This window comes from Hermetia illucens, chromosome 3 (genome assembly GCF_905115235.1).
Source record: "Hermetia illucens chromosome 3, iHerIll2.2.curated.20191125, whole genome shotgun sequence".
NCBI classification, from domain to species: domain Eukaryota; kingdom Metazoa; phylum Arthropoda; class Insecta; order Diptera; family Stratiomyidae; genus Hermetia; species Hermetia illucens.
In genome coordinates, this window is record NC_051851.1 from 44,664,387 (window position 1) to 44,680,961 (window position 16,575).

At 39.9% G+C, this 16,575-nt stretch overlaps 2 protein-coding genes across 2 annotated transcripts; one reads left to right on the plus strand and one right to left on the minus strand.

The window, feature by feature from the left end:
* Positions 1-16,287, minus strand: LOC119653177 (chymotrypsin-C-like). Its single transcript, XM_038057729.1, has 3 exons — positions 15,970-16,287; positions 1,408-1,584; positions 1-1,339 (listed from the first exon to the last, which is right to left on the minus strand). Exons 1-3 carry the CDS (start codon positions 16,222-16,224, stop codon positions 560-562), a joined length of 1,212 nt encoding a protein of 403 aa, XP_037913657.1. The 5' UTR covers positions 16,225-16,287; the 3' UTR covers positions 1-559.
* On the plus strand, positions 2,003-2,461 carry LOC119653178. Its single transcript, XM_038057730.1, has 2 exons — positions 2,003-2,053; positions 2,112-2,461. Exons 1-2 carry the CDS (start codon positions 2,048-2,050, stop codon positions 2,412-2,414), a joined length of 309 nt encoding a protein of 102 aa, XP_037913658.1. The 5' UTR covers positions 2,003-2,047; the 3' UTR covers positions 2,415-2,461.
* Positions 16,288-16,575: the final 288 nt, after the last annotated feature.

The following is a 16,575-nucleotide window of genomic DNA, read 5'->3' on the forward strand; positions in this document are numbered from 1 at the left end:
GCTTATGCGTATATGAACATAAATAATAAATAAATATGTATTTTTTCTAATAATGCTAATAATTTTAAGGTTATAGTTAGAATCTGTTTCAATTCAATGTAGGAAGTTTCCGTTACCAAAACTTAAAGCTAATAAAAGGAAAACATCAATAAATGTGTCATTTCAGCATGTAAATATGTAAAAAATTACCTAAACATAAATTTCTATTAAATTATTGAATCATATAATAACAAAAAATTAAGCCAATCTTTATTATTACGTCAATGAAACGTTTTGTTTGGTTTTCTTTCTACAAATTTATTCAAATCTATTTTTGGGCAGCAGTTTTAATATATGCGAATTTCTGAAATTAGACACGCATTTCATTAAAGCGCATTAGGAATTCTCGACATGCAACCAAAACGTTATGCGTTTTTAGCGATATTTATTTAGGTAGCTCAAATTTCATTTCCTTTTTCCTAATAAATAATTTATTTTTAACCTTAATCTAAAACAGTGGGATAGCTGGAAAAGGTATTTGATAGCAGTCGGTTGAAATTTATATGAGTAAAGTTTTAATTTATTGAGTATTATCACGAATCCAGTCTACATATTTCCCTACGTCTACAAATATATTTCTATTTCTACTTTCACAATTTTTTGATTCTTCTTGATATCCGTTTACTGATAGTAATCCACGTAGGAAAGTAACATCATTTTTTCTTACAAATAATCCACCTCCATTATTCTCTGAGCAAATCTCTAAATTGTCTTGAAATTCCCCGCAGAGGGTGGAAGGAGTAATGGATTCAGATTCTTGCTGGCAGTCATATGAGCTGACAATAGATACATCGGTTTTTGTAACTTCCTCTGAATGTTGATTTCTTGTGACCAATTGCAAATTAGCCGTGACTGCAGCTTTTTCGCTTCCACCGACTCCATTCCAAAGACAAACCGGGGGAACGATTTTATCGATGTCTTCAATTAAACTTATTTGCATGATAGCAATATCGTTTGTACCATTTAAGTGATTGAACTTCTCATGTATTCGGATGAAGTCAACACTGTAGTTGCGAGCATGAACATGGTCCTTCAAAAATGAGACTTGAACTCTTAAATTATCCGGGTCAATCGGGAGTCCATTGTTGGTAACGCAATTCCCTGTTGTCAGGACATGCTTCGGAGCTATATATACGCCTCCACATTTGAATGTTGTAGTATTGTCATTAATATAGTAAACCGAAATAAACCAAATATCATCAAAGGAAATTCCTTTAGCGATACGTCCACAATTGGTTCCATCGGGCGAATTCTCAGCAATAGGGTTTTCGGCTTCATCTTGCTCTGCTGCTGGGGATCCCTGAAATCGAAAGCAAATAAAGAAACAACTAAAGAAGTTAACTTTGAATATTTTTTTTCGCCAATTACCTCCTGTAAGTTGGGACAAATATCAACGCCATTCAGCAATAACCCTTTCAAATGTGGGAAGACTTCTCCATTCAAAGCTCGTACATGGAACTTTGCGTTGAAGGTGTCATCCTTCGTTTTGAAAAATGTAATGTTGTACGGATTACTTTGAGTATGTAGGATGCCATCTTTCTCATCCTGAAAAAATATAGAAATTATTGATAAAGCTAACTTCTAAGTAACTTATTTTTTATGAGGGCTACTGATTCATATACCATCTCAGGAAAATATTTCCCTTCCGGCTACCTGCTTATTGCCCTAAATTATCAACTGATGTAACATTTTATCTATTAGTATAAACAAAGAAACTAGTTCGTTTTATGTTTTTTTTTCTTCTGTATAAACTTGATGCAATTATAATACAATTATTAGTGTAAAGTCTAATTTCTTTTACATGTTGTTTGGTAATTAGTGTGTTGGTACAAAGAAAATATACCCTCTGGGCACTCGTAATTAGTAATATTTTTTTAGTTTGGATGTAAAATGTGATCTTTCATGCTTTTAAAATTTTGTATATAAGAATCGACAACCAAGTACAACCTATGCAGATATTCTCAGTTCTTTTGTCAAGATATATCAAAAGAAAGCTCCTAGTCTCATCATGAAGGTAAGTAATTTATATGCAACTTATGCAAATCATATTATTAACGACATTCAATTTATAGATTTTTATGATCTGCTTTGCCATCTTGGGATGCCTCCTCGTAGCAACGAGTGGGTCATCCATAAGTTTGCGTTCAGGGCCTGTTGTTAGTTCAACCCTTGTCAGGAATGATCATATTGGGGGTGGTAGTATTGTCGTCGAGCGTCCATATGAAGTAGCCCCACCACTAATCGACAACCGTTTCCGACCAATACCACTTGCTTATAGTGGAATATTGCCTTTCAATTATCCAAATTATCCTTATGCGTCATTATACCCTTATAGTCTTTACTACACTCAACATAGTTTGACCGCTTTAAAATAGTAGCAATAATTTTGAATGAAAATAAATAGTAGATATTGCGCATCATATAGCCTGTGTTGATTTAGATTTTTGATTATATAGTCCCACAACTGCAAATTCACGAATTTTCAGTTTTATGCATTAATTATGATAAGTCGTTATCGAACCCTTTAGTCGCTGTTTAAGCCGGGAGTGGAGTCTTATAAATGGGCTCAGACACACAGCACCAATGATGCTTGTTTATTTTCAAGCCAGGCCGATTCACACCTCCCAGATGATGGTCCTAAATAGCAACTAACTAGCCTAGTGGTGAATTAATATGAATACTGATGATGTCCACCCAGCATTGCACGGGCTTCCTGAAGATAACCTTGGAAGAGCTGCAAGTGCATTCAAAGCTATGACACCATTAAATTGGTAGAGTATGGTCAGTTGAGACGGATTCCAATCACCAAATCTTGGCTCCGAATACAAACTCTTACATGGGTTTGGGTCTACTCATGCATAACCCTCTTTGGTGTATAGGTGATAAGAGGTCAACAAAAGTGGCTGTGGTGGAAGCGGCTTCCAGCTAGGACTCATAAAGCAATGTTAACAACAACAACACATTGCGGCAACAGCAACTACGACACAAAATAACTATGACCGCACGGCGCTTTTAGCGTACCTTATAACAAAACTGATAAATCCTACCGTTAATTCTAACCAATTAAAACAAAGGGCAATATACCACGAAAATCGTGCCTCGAAATTGATATTGTAAATTTTGCCATTAACGCCTTTGAAAAAAGCTACAGCAACCTCCAACGCCGCCCGTTTTCAAAGCGAGCTTCATGGTCCCACTGGAGAAGGGGACAGGAACTGGTGGAAAGTAACGCCTAAAGTTAAAAAAGAACTGTGGGAAGAAAAAATATGAATCATTTGAGAAATGAATGCAGAGGGAGAGAGGCAGCTCAATAAGTGCCGAGCGGTGTTAAAAATACTGAAGGCTACTACAATTGTGCAGTAGAATGTAACCCTGGATGTTAAAAGTAAACTCCTAGACAATATCACACCCCAAATAAGCTTCTTTAAAAGTTGTGAGGAAAAAAGCAAGTAACTGTATAACCCACCTATTTAAAGTGGGGGGAGAGAGAGAGAAAGAACAAGCAGCTGATAAAGAAAAAAACGAGGAGAAGCCAATGAAGGTCTACTGCCAATAACCAAAGAAGGAGAATTCAGTGAGACCGTAACTAAATGTGACTAACCAGCACCGGAAAAACGTGAAAATACGGAAAGAACAGCGGAAACCAGAGGATAACGACCATGATCACCAAGTCATGAGCAACAATCGCACCAGAGGAAATTAGGAGATACAAACCAATGCCAAAAGCTCTTATCATCAGCATATCATGTACAATTCAGCTCCTTATGAAATCCGCAACAAAACCACTCTTTTATCCATCGAACCTGAAACGAGAAGCCACAGAATACTTTCTACGACCCAGCCCAGAGCAATTTGCCTCGAACCCAGGTTTGATAAAAACGAGGTAGAGGAAGCATCGAAACTGTATCACCCAGACGTGGTTTCTAAGTAGAAGTCGCACCTGGCAAGTTTAGAAGTCTTGTTGGGGTTGTACGGAAACAAAGATAGGAGCGATCGGGCAGGGTTCGAAGATAAGCCATTCTGACTCGTACTTCAAGTACTGAACCACTGGACACATAGTCGGGCTATGTGTTGAAATGTGCAGACCCTAAATATAAGTCCAGATGGAGAGGGGGTTACCCCCAGAAGTGCCTCCTCGTTGACCACTGATAAACACGCAAGCCAGTCTTTGCAGGTTGTGTGTTCAATCCTCTCTGCCCAGATTACCGCGCCATAGGAATCATTGGCATGACTATTGCAGTGTGTATTCATAGTATCCTCGGGTGTAACCCTATTTTTTTCCTGCCATAGACCTGCAAATCATCGGAGCCCTTATAGCTTTCCGCTAAGTGTTTCCGACATGCGTCTTCCAGAATAATTTTTGCTCTAGCGTAATTCCCAAATATTTGACCACTGTTTCTCGTTTCACCTCCATGTCTTGTAATCTTATGGCTCTCTGGTGATCAGGCTTACGTTTCCTAGTGAATGGGACTATGGTCGTTTTAGCTGGGTTGATACACAGCCGCGCCTTCCTACACCAGGCACTAATAACCTTCAATCCAATTTAGATTATATGACATAGGATATCCTAACAGTCAAACAATGTCGTCCGCTTAACCCTGAACCTGTATTCCACTATTTGTTAGCTAGTCCAGGAGTTCGTCCACTATCATACCCCACATAAGCAGTGATAGTACCCCGCTCTATACACAACCTTCAGTAATATTCATGACAGTAGATTTTATACCTGTCGGTACTTCTATTTGTCTATTTCTTAATATTTTGCTTATCCAGAATGCCAGGGTGTTTCCCACTCCCTTGCGGATCAAGGCTTCTTGTACCTTTCTCTTCTTAGATAAAAACCACAAAACCTTTCATACCAGAATCGCCAAATTTCAGGTGTCCCGACTTGGTTGAAATAAAGTTAATATTTGATATCTAAAATATGTGAAGACTGAATGTGATGAATATATAAATATATGCGATGTGAATATACAGATACACAGTAAACGCGGTAAAGTAAATTTCTACCGAAGATTCGGTAGGCAAAACAATTAATTACTTAAGTTTGGAGGATGTTGTCCATACTATTTAAAAATAAAAACTCTCCCGTGGAAAAGGTAAAACGCTTCCCTTAAAAACAGTTAATTAGACTCTTCACCAATTTCCGAACTCACCTTCTGAATGGATACCTCTCCATACCAAAAGGAAAGGTTACGCCTGAGGGGAGAGTAAAGCACTGTTCTGGCATATTGAAAAACGACGAAGGTGCGAAATTTGCGAAAGAATCATACCAAAAATTGAAAATAGCTAAAAATGAAGTCGGACTCCCGTTGGTTGCTCCACTTTATTCTGTCAAAAGCGTGATCTTCATGCATTCGTGAGACTTTCGGCGCACCATTCAGTATATTAAGCCACCGTTGTTTCGGCTGATTTTTTCTCACCGACTTTATGTTTAGATAAATCTTGGCAAGTAGCTTCTCGTTCGCGCCAATTTCTTCAACATACCATCAAAAGCCATCTCTCTCACAATTTTTCCCCGATCGGTGCAACCCCATATCGATCGCGAACATCATCATTGATCATGGCGTGTTACGCCACTCGTTCAACGTAATGTCTTCGTCTCCATAACCGTGAGATGCCGTTCATTGTCTTTTATAGTAGGCCAACACTCAGAATTATAAAGAGCGACATAGTGGACGACACTGGTAAATTTTGGATTTGATTGGTTCGTTGATACGTCGATCACAAAAACCACTTGTTGTGGAGCGCCACTTCATCCAGATTGCCCTAATGCATAAAGCAATTTCACAACGCAGTTCACCATTGACTGATGGCATTGATCCAAGATATTTAAATCACCCAGTTCTGGACAGGTCACTAACGATGACAGTGTTAGTGCCTGTTTCATGCGGATCCGTCATCAAAAATTCTGTTTTATTCAGATTCAATCTGAAACGGTATTGAATAAGGCGATTGGTCCATTTTTGAATAAGTTGTTCAAGTACAAAAGACACAAGAAAACATTATTTGGGCGCTGACCGTTGGATGTCTTGCGTGACAGAGTCCATAACAAAAAGAAAGAGGAGTGGTAAGAAGGCGGTTTTGATATACTCGCCACACTTCGCACTTTACTTTTTGAATCGTGGTAAACCTGTCGCAGAGCAAACCGCAGAAATTCAGAATGCAATGTAAAGAGGGTTATGCTTCTCCCGGAGTTTCTCCATGAGTAACTGTACAGCGTGCATTGTGTCAGTAGTTGGTATCACATATGTGAGTGAGCTCCGTGGATTCAGCCTCCTCATTACAGGATGAACACGTATCATCTTGGATAATTGTGAATTATAGCTTTCGACAGGATAAACTTTGCACTATGTTTATTTGGTTCTGACAGAAAAGTTTGGTATATCTAACAGCATTAAAGCTTCGCCACCTGTCATTATGGGAAACTTGTTCCCAGTTTTTGATAGCAGTATCAGCTAATCACCCCAACCGCTGGATCCGCTCCGGACATGAGAAAAGTTGAAGCTTCTTTTGCTAAGGCCTCCAAGATTCTATTTCCCCCTACACCACAATGACGAGCTTCCCAGAGTAATTCCACCGTATTGAATCTAGAAACAGAGTTCAATCGGTTTCTACATTCCTGAGCGATTTTTGACTACTTACTACTCAACGTCCTCAATGCAGCTTAACTATCGCTACAGATTGCGATGCGGCTGCCCTTCAAACACTCGTCAGTCATCCCGGTTGCCGCCGTTAGGATTGCATACATTTCAGCCTGAAAGACCATGGTGTATTGTTCGAAAGGAACAGCCCACTACTCGCCTTTATTCGAGAGGTAGACTTCTGCTCCAGAACCATTTTCTATTTTTAAGCCATCGGTGTGGAAGACGACAGTATATCCTGACACGCATTCTTCTGGTTCTTCCCAGTCTCTCTTCATTTCAGATATAAAATATAGATAATATTATATTTTCTACAAAACAGATCTGACCTGACAGACCTGAGAATCGGAAGGCATTGCGAAAACTAGAGTTAGTTCTCCCAATGCTCTGTACTCCCCATGTCCATTATTTTCCCATAGATCGAATCGAATTAGTCTATGAGCTCCTATCATTGCAGTGCCCTGACTAAACAAGGACTGGAAATTGAGTAATGCATTCAGAGCTGTGGATGTGGTGCTGGGAGTGTTCGCGGTCATCAGACCAGCTGAAGTGATAAAATCAAACAGATTCTTGGATTGTATTTGCTACTGGTATTGGTATTGTAAGTTGACCGCAACAAGGTCCTGGGAACAGAATTGTCTCAGTATAGTTGCCTCTAACAATTTTGATATCAGAACGCGGGCCCTCGATGTTGACTGATCCAATACCACTGTTAAAACGAACCCATGGCTCTTGAACCAGAAATATATGACAATGCAACTTTGCCAGCCTTACCGCCAGTGGATAGGAAAAAGCTTTAGCATGCTGCAGGTTGATTTGACTAACTCTGATGTTTAAAGCCATAAGTGCAGTATAATATGAAAACCGCCGCCCATGTAGCAACGTCTATATCCTCATTACCTAGAAATTTTACCTTCTTTCACAGTGCCTTCCGTTTTCGTCGACTAGGAGCCCTCTCAGGTTCACGGTGACCGGGCTACATGGATCTGTTTTCACATACCGACATTAGATCAGTTGCGTCCACATTACCAGCTTCCCTTTCTTCCGTTTTTTCGGGTACGCGGGCGGAGGAGAAGGTTCTAACAAGCAACCTGTAGTCCCTTCTAATTTGCGTAGTCAGGTTTAAGGTTCCTCTTCCTGAACTATCTTTCCTGACTGACCGCGCCGTAGACACCGGGTGTAGGTTTTCCACTGAAATGGAGAGTCTGTCTTCCAGAGATTCAAATTAGGTGAGGCCTCCAAAATTCATGCCTCGGCCACGACCTGATTTCTCAAAGTCGCGGGTGGATTCGAAGTCTGTGACTCTTGCTAATTGGAAAGTTACAATCCTTTGTTTCCATCTTCATGTGTTTTTGAACACCCTTAGTGTAGTAGTAAATTATCACAAACTCCCCCATCATGACAAGGTCGTGTCCGAGGAGGAGCTTATAGGGTATAGTCGATTTGTGTTTTACTGTTCCCGGTATAAAATGTAGGAGGATGAGACAGTCGTTTGATCAACCATGTATTCACAAGGTCATGAGTGTCCGCAAAATCGACTATACGCTCGGCACACTCATTGCGTACTCCAAACCGTTTTCCCCCATGGCACCTGTTGCCGTCTGCCTTTTCGCTCACATGACGTATGGGCGACGTGTCAAAAACAAAATGAGTAACCTACGCATAAAAACTACTGCTATCAGGGACCAGATTATAATAGGCGAATACTCATGGAACTTTGGGCAGAAAGACCAGTTTGCCTATTTACCCCACGCACTAAGGAAGATAATAGGCGTCATGAAATCCAGAGTCACTTATAAGGCATTTACACGGACTTCTCCATTATGAAGTGACAGAGGATCCACAGAAGAACAAACCACTACTGAGAGATAAAGATACTACTCATAATACGCTATGTGGTAGTATATAGAAGCAAAACCTGGTCATTTGCCACTTAAATTGAAATGAAATCATCTAAATTTTTGCCCCATATTTTCTAAGAACTTTTCTTGGCGGGAAGCTATCTCCTACGTTCAACATAAATTAAGGTTGCCCTAAATATATGCGAGCCAGTACAAGCCAATGCTAGTATGGTATTAGATTCCCGTAATTATCTTCATTTCATTTACCACAATTTCGCTCAATTAACTATAATTTGTACGAGAATGGAACATCTCAAACGTATTCTAAATCTGGCAGGCTATCGTAAACATATTCTACACGATTCATGTTTGGACTGCGAACCAGAACTACATGTGTAATCACACAAAGGTTTTATAGATTTTCACGTTCTCAGGTAACACTATTCAAAATTTCATTCTCATCCAGTTTATTTTGACGGAACCTTCCACAGATTACCTTTCTGTACTTCATAAGCCAAATTTGGAGTGAACGTATGCTTTTACTATTAAGTAAATTGTATACAGGTAAGTATATGTGCACGTGTGTACATACATGTGCGGATAATACATATTGTTTACAATAAAGTAACAACTTTTGAGATATTCTTCTCATAACATACTTTCCTCGTTATTGATGGATGCCTGAGATACCATGCATTTCTTCTAAAATAGTTCAATTTGCGGTAAGCCATTATCATTATTCTTTGTACCATAATAATTAAAACGGTTGTCTGTGGTGTGATGTAGAATGAAGAGATTTTGTCTAAATTTACGTGAAAGGTGCATATTTCAGATGAGCGGCAGATAGCTAGCGGCCCGTAGTATCTTTTCCAGTTTTCGAATAAATAAGATTGATGGAATATCTATAATTCAAAGGTAATTGCAATGTTTCGGTTAAGTATCTCACGAACAAGGTGCATGAAAGAATTTTTACTACTTTGTGGTCAGATGAAGATAGCATTATGAGAAGATGCAAACAATTTACACGCAAGAAGTGAACATCTAGCGATGAAAGCGATTCCGTAGCAGAAACTGATGGATTACTTCTGAAAATAGTTTAAGGGGACCTTTCAGACTCAGAGTGCAATCAGCAATATTTCTAAAATTGTGATTTTATGCGGTTGATATCCATGTTGTTGTACACAGGGTTGTATTTGATGATGAAACTGCCTTTTTTTACCCATAATTCACCTTATCTTGCATTTTTTACCAACTGTGAACTCGAAGAAAAAAGTGTAAACACAATTTTGTTTAGAACATGCGCAGCTATGGATGGAACTAGAAGATTAAAAAATTGAGTTTTGGAAGCTTTTGAAGAAATTAAATTTAAAAACATCGAAAAAAGGGACTTAATGTCAACGAATCTCGGAAATCATAGTTCGGACCAGAAGGACGAGTACTACGATCATGATTAAAAATGATTAAAATCGATCCAGTAGTTCGTAAGAAAAATGAGGAAAAGTTTTAAAAAACGTTGTTTCGGGATAAACGCGTTCAAAATCGCAAAAAATGTTTCCGACTATTTGGAACGTGAAACCTCGTTTAGTTTAAACGCAGTTTTTTGTCTTTAACAGGTCTAGAGAATAAAATAAAAGAATTCGGAAAACCGGAAGCTAGACGCCTCAGGCACGAAGGATTTTGTATATTTTTTATATATTTGAGTGAAATTCTGTCTCATTTATACTTAACTTGCCATGTTTATGGACAGTATCATGTTTTATATCATAACTCATATTACTGTATTTTATGATTCTAGCATAAACTTAAGGGGGTTTTTCACTCCATTTACCAGAAATTTAGAAATATACTATTATTACCTTTATTAAAGCAGATATCTGCATGAAGGTTATTTTAAGGTTTTAATACTCTATATAACAATTGGACTGAAAAGTGCGTAAGCCAACATATAAAAAAAACTTTTTTGATAAAATTTGATTATAGCGAATCTCCTTAAACTTAAACTTAACAAAGAACGATGTGCTCGGAGTAGGTTTCTTAGTCAGCAAAAAATGAAACCTACTGTTATCGGCTTTGAAAACATAAGCAAACGGCTATGCACTCTGCGCTTGCAAGGCAAATTTAGAAATATAAGCCTCATTAACGTTCACGCCTCTACATAGGAGACTGCAGAGTCGGAAAAGGATACCTTCTACGAGCCAGTAGAACGAACCCTCGAAGCCTGTCCCAGATACGATATCAAAATCATACTTGGAGATATTAACAGCCGAACCGAAAGAACCCGTATTCAGGCGATACGTTGGCTCCCATAGTTTACACTAAAACACAAATGATAACGGACTGCGGATCATTCAAATAGCAGTGTCACACGAAATGGCTGTTGGAAGTACCTGGTTTGGGCGGAAAGCGGTCCACAAACTTACGTGAGCCTCTCCAGAAGGGACCACTTTCAACCAAATTGACCACGTGCTGATCGAACGCCGCCACCTCTCAGCCTTGATGAATGTCAGAATATATACGGGGACCAATATAGACTCGAATCACTATCTCGTTGGCATGGCGCTCCGAGCTCGAATAACAACACCACCCAGAAATGGATGCCGCAATAATCGCAGTCAACAGAGATCCTAGAGATGAAGCATCAACAAATGATCTTCACAATTACCTGAAGAACGTTATCATAAATACGGCCACAAACACACTTGCAACCAGCCCCAAAAAGAGTCGGAACAGCTAGTTTGACGATGAATGTAAGCTAGCATTGGAACGAAAGAATGTTGCATACCGAGTAATGCTGCATAAAAACGCGAGCACGTGCAGAGACTTATCACGAACTCGGGCGAGCGGGGATGCCCCCGGGCTCTGGCTGCACATCAATGGAGGCAAGACAAATATATGGTGGCAACGTCAGCACGGAAAACTAACTAACCAACCACATCAAACGGCTCTGGTCAAATGGGAAGAATAAAGATAGGAGACTACAACTTTGAGACCGTTGATAATTTCTCCTATCTAAGGTCCAAAATCACAAACGATAACAGCTACGATGATGAAATCCGCGTACGGTTGTTGTCAGCCAACAGAGCCTATTTCAGCTGACAAAGACTGTTCCGCTCGAAACGTCTCACCATAGGGTCAAAGCTCTTACTGTACAAAACTATGATTTTGCCAGTCCTCATGTATTCCTCGGAAACTGATGATTCTTATTACCACATTTCATCGAACTAATAAACAAAAATAATGCTGACTATGAAAAGTCCCCTTAAGAAACGGTTAGGTAAGTTAGTTTTATCATAAGCTCGCTCTGGTGGAAAATAAAAAAATTGTTTTTTTTTATCACTTTTCATTTCAAAAATGTTCGACTACTCTTAGGTACCAACAGAACCAGACACAGCCAGGAATTGTTTCCAAGATTAAGGAACGCGCAATTATGAACGAAACTCGAACATGCATCCCAAAGGAAGAAAAGGCGGATGAAGATAACAGAAAACTTTGTAAAGTTCTGAGCAGATTAGGTTTCGGAACTCAGACTACTTTCAGACTCACACTGTCTGTATGACTCCCGACACTATGTATTATTAGGAGGAGAGGTGGACGCCCCAGTAGGACATCAGCGTTTCTACATTTGATGACCTTATGCCTACGATTCCCCTGCTATGAGTGAAATGTTCGTCTGCTATGGTGAACTTAAAACATATCGGACAACTTATGGGGTCCCACAAAAATCCGCCCTGGATCCGCTTCTGCGCATAAAAGGTGTAACGGTATTTTGGTGTTACAGCTTCTCAATGGAATGACCGTTATCGACTTTGCACATAACATCGGTGTGACTATCGTGGCACAAACGGAGAACGGAGACCTCCATAAAGATCGGCATAAGTGAGGAATCCGCATATTCACATATGTATACATCGTTCCCATTTACCTCTTAGTGGGGTATAGCGCGTCAACGACACCTCCGCCGTTACCTGTAATGCGTTTCAGTTCAGCCCAGGACATCCTGAAATGCCCGCAGTCCTCCTACTTGCCATTGGCGAGTGGATCAATCGGCCTTCTTGAAAGAGTGGGTTCCACTGTATGGTGTAGCCTGGAATGCAACAGCAAGCCAGCGATTAAGCGCTGATAATGCGTCGGGCGACATCTAGTTCGGTGCCAACGCCAGCAGAAACGACGCTTCCTAGATACACAAATTGATCAACGATGCTCTCCCAGTAATGCATATAGCGAGAGAATCTTAATTTTATTGGTATTTATCTTCAGTTTAACCCTATTTGCCTCTCTTTCCAAATCCAGAGTCATTCTGCCAAGGTCCAGGAATCAGTGGGAGGTCAAACAGATGTCATCAGCGTAGTTGAGGATGAAGATGCCATGGATGCCACCCTCCGGACAAGACGGTATGAAAAACTTCACCGATAACAAGAAAAAATAATATCGATATCGAGCCACCTCGGACCTTCAATTCCTACGAGATTTTACCTCGATGCAGCACGTGATATTTTGCGCCATAATATGTCACCCAGAGAATAGCTATTAGTTTCTCCGGAATGTTTCTCTCGAAATAAAGTAAGAGCATGCAAAGCAAAGATCTAAACTCCGCGCAATATTCCAAAATGATCTGAAGAGCATTGATGTGGTGTTTGCAGGAGGATTCGGAGCAATTCTTTGATGCATTCCAGGAATATTTAGCTATTATCTTTGCGACTGCAGGGGGACGCAAATAATTCCCAATTGTAATTCAAAAAACGGGTTCCATTCTTTTCTTTCATCCAAAAGAGGAGGAAGGAGTTCGAGCGCATCACGCACGCCATCACTAACAGGGATCAATAGAGCCTTTAATTCCTTCCGTTTATCATTGTGATTCGACGATTCAACAGTGAGCAGTATGGTTAGTAAAGTATCTCTTTCACTGTCGAGTGACAGCTGTATCATATAAGCGATCCATGTTTTAACCTTGGGGTCGCAACTCTCTAACTCTGCGAAAAGTGGCAGAAGCAACATTCAAGCGAAGGTAAACGACCATCAGATGGTGATCCTTTCCAAGGCCAGTGTCTCTTGTTAAGCACATCTAGGAGAAAACTTCTAAATCTACTGTTGAACACAAAGTGGCCAATCTGATTGCCGTACGGTGTCGGTCAGTTGAAACCCAAATGACCTTATGGCACAATGTCAACTTTTGAGAAGCTTCTGTCGAACTGTGTGTAATTGCTCATAGAAAGCATTCACTATATCAGAAGTCACCGTGACGCTGTGCAATTATGACGGTTCTTAATCAAGACCGGGATTTTGTAGTCCGAAATCTGTCAGACACCGGCCCCCAGGTCAAGAGAGCACGCCTTGCGACATTTGCTACCACTCGGCTCGGGAGAGTAGCACCCTCCACAGTCTTATGACTTCATTTCGCCTAGACCTAGAATTTTCAGCTTATATCGTTACACATCGCTCCAGTTGTCGAGTAGCGTGCGCACATTCTAGAAACCATTTATAGTCCATTTTCGATAGAGTGGGGTCAGCCTTTATATGAGGCGTTGTAGCAATAAAGTTTCAAAACTTGCAGATTGTTAGTCTACGAATTTCTATCCCTTTTAGTCACCTCTTACGACAAGGAGGGAGGACTTTGAGTATTTTCTTAAGCCAGAACTCAGAGGGCACTAGGGCGCTCAAATATCTAGGGGTCATCATTGACCAGAAATTAAACTTCAAGCCTCACCTTGAGATTCTAGCAACAAAAGCATCTGAAGTGAGTACACTGCTGACGAGCATGTTAACAACTATAAATGGCCCAAGGCAAAGCCATCGGCTCCTTATCTCGAGTGTAGTCCAGGTTTGCTCTGTGCGGCTCCTATTTGGGCCTTGGCATTATAAGAAAAATATTGGAGCTCGCATGGTCCCTATCGACATCTATGCCAGGTTTGACCATTCTATGACACAATATATGCAGTCGCCAAAATATCGTCGGCATGTTAATAATGAATCAGTTCTCAAGTGGTAAAAGAGAACGATTCTTGAAAGTGGATTAAACGACGACATACAGAAGTTAGCTAGGGCCTAATGCACATGCTAGCTTCATGAATAACTTGGAATGCGATTCATGAAGGCAATATGCTGAGCAGAAATGCGACGTTATACCCTAATGGTGGTTCCGCGAGGCAAGTGGAGAAGGAGATGGTTTTAGTGTATAAAAGTCTCATATAACCGTACTGGAAGATAGGCGAACCCCTTTCAAATTCCTCTGATTTCAAATTCCACAGAGATTTTCTTACGACGCAGCAAGTGACATTTTGTGTAGTCTTATGTCGTTCCGATAAGAGCTATTAGTTCCTCCTGAATGTCACTTCCGCGTAGAGCAAATACCCCTCTAGTTTTTGCTCTCAAGAAGTGTGCCCTTCTTCGGGATCTTTCCAATTATCCATTTCTCCTACTCACTGAGAAAACCTCAGAGTCCCAAAATCTACGAGTGAGTCAAAGTAACAACGCTGCGCAGACTGCATGATTCAGAGTCGCGGTGAAGTGCTTTTTCTGTTGCTGATCATCGTGGGAGAAGCTTACTATTAATGTCCTTCAGAGGTCCTTCGAATGGTTTATAACCATCTACAAACTCTTTCGTGGTGCGGTATACGGTGGTAAAATAATGGCTATTTGTGACAGTTTCTGCTTTTCTGTCCAGTGTAATGCTATGCTAGAATTCCTTTTGCCACGAGGGACGCCACGCCGCACTTCTCGTACTTGTTCACGCTAGTAGGAGTTCCAGCGCGCCGTGCTTATAATACATTTTGACGACAATGCAGTAAGATGTAATGTAATGTAAAATGTGAAGAGTCATAGAGAACAAACCTGGGTCCAAGATGAACATCATACGGGCTCTCGAAAATTGCATAATTAATCGGATTTTGTTAAAGTTTGCTCAATCGGTGTCCGGAGAAAATTCCGGGTGTGGAGAGAATCTCTCCTATTCCCCCCTCGAGGCAAAGAATGAATGAATTTTATGAGGAATTCATAGAACGCATGTAAACAATTTAGTAACTCAGTTACATAATCAAAATCTAAAACTGCATAAAATGCACACAAGGCCGGGAAAATCAGTCTTTTATTAAATTTCATAATAAAGAACAAAAATATCTAACTAACTGATTTATATATGTCTTACCTACTTTAAATTCTTATATCAATGAATGCTGATATATTACTTTACAGTCAATATTTTTTGTTTGATGATAGATCTATATAAGCAATTTAGAAGAAAACATGCTTCTCGAAATTTTGATGGAGAACACCTTATATTGAGCAACACATTATTTCCTCTATTCATTATAAATGCAGCAGGTGCCGCTAGCTATAAATCTCAATGGCTTATAAGAGAAATTAGCATAAAGTCAATAATCTATTCACCTCATATGACCTGAATCCCAATACAATTTTCCAAATCAGAATGATCCGAAATAAGCACTTACCACTATAACAGTTGCTGGTGCAGCAAGCTGCAACGTCACGACAGCTTCCGTTAAATTTTTATGATTCTGCAAATGCACTGTTCCATCCCAATAATTCTCCCTGTCAGGTGGTCCTCCGATGAGTCTTTCGACGGTTATAATATAATTGCCGCAAGGATTTCCGATCTCCAAAGCATCACCAATTGAACCAATATCTTCAGCACGTACACTTACTAAACTCAAAGAGAAATACAGAATTAACCACCTGTTGAACATCGCGTCTTCCGATAGGGCACTCGTCTTGAACTGCTGCAACAAACTGATGAAATTTAATCTTATCGCCTTACCAAGAAAGCAAGTAAGCAGAAAAAGATGTTTCTAATGCTGATGGGCAAGATAGAAGAGAAATGGTAAAATCTGGGAAGAAATCGTTCAATAGGTCTAGAGGTTGGTTAGCTGAAACTGGTTTCTCATGCATCAGCTTGCAATTGAATACTTAAAATTTGTTGTTGCATTCCTGGTTTTGTAACATTCTTTCAAAGATCTTCAAGCACATGTGCTTGATGTAACTAGCATCCATAGGTAAGGTGCGTGTAATTGAAAACTCGTATATTGACGACTTGAATT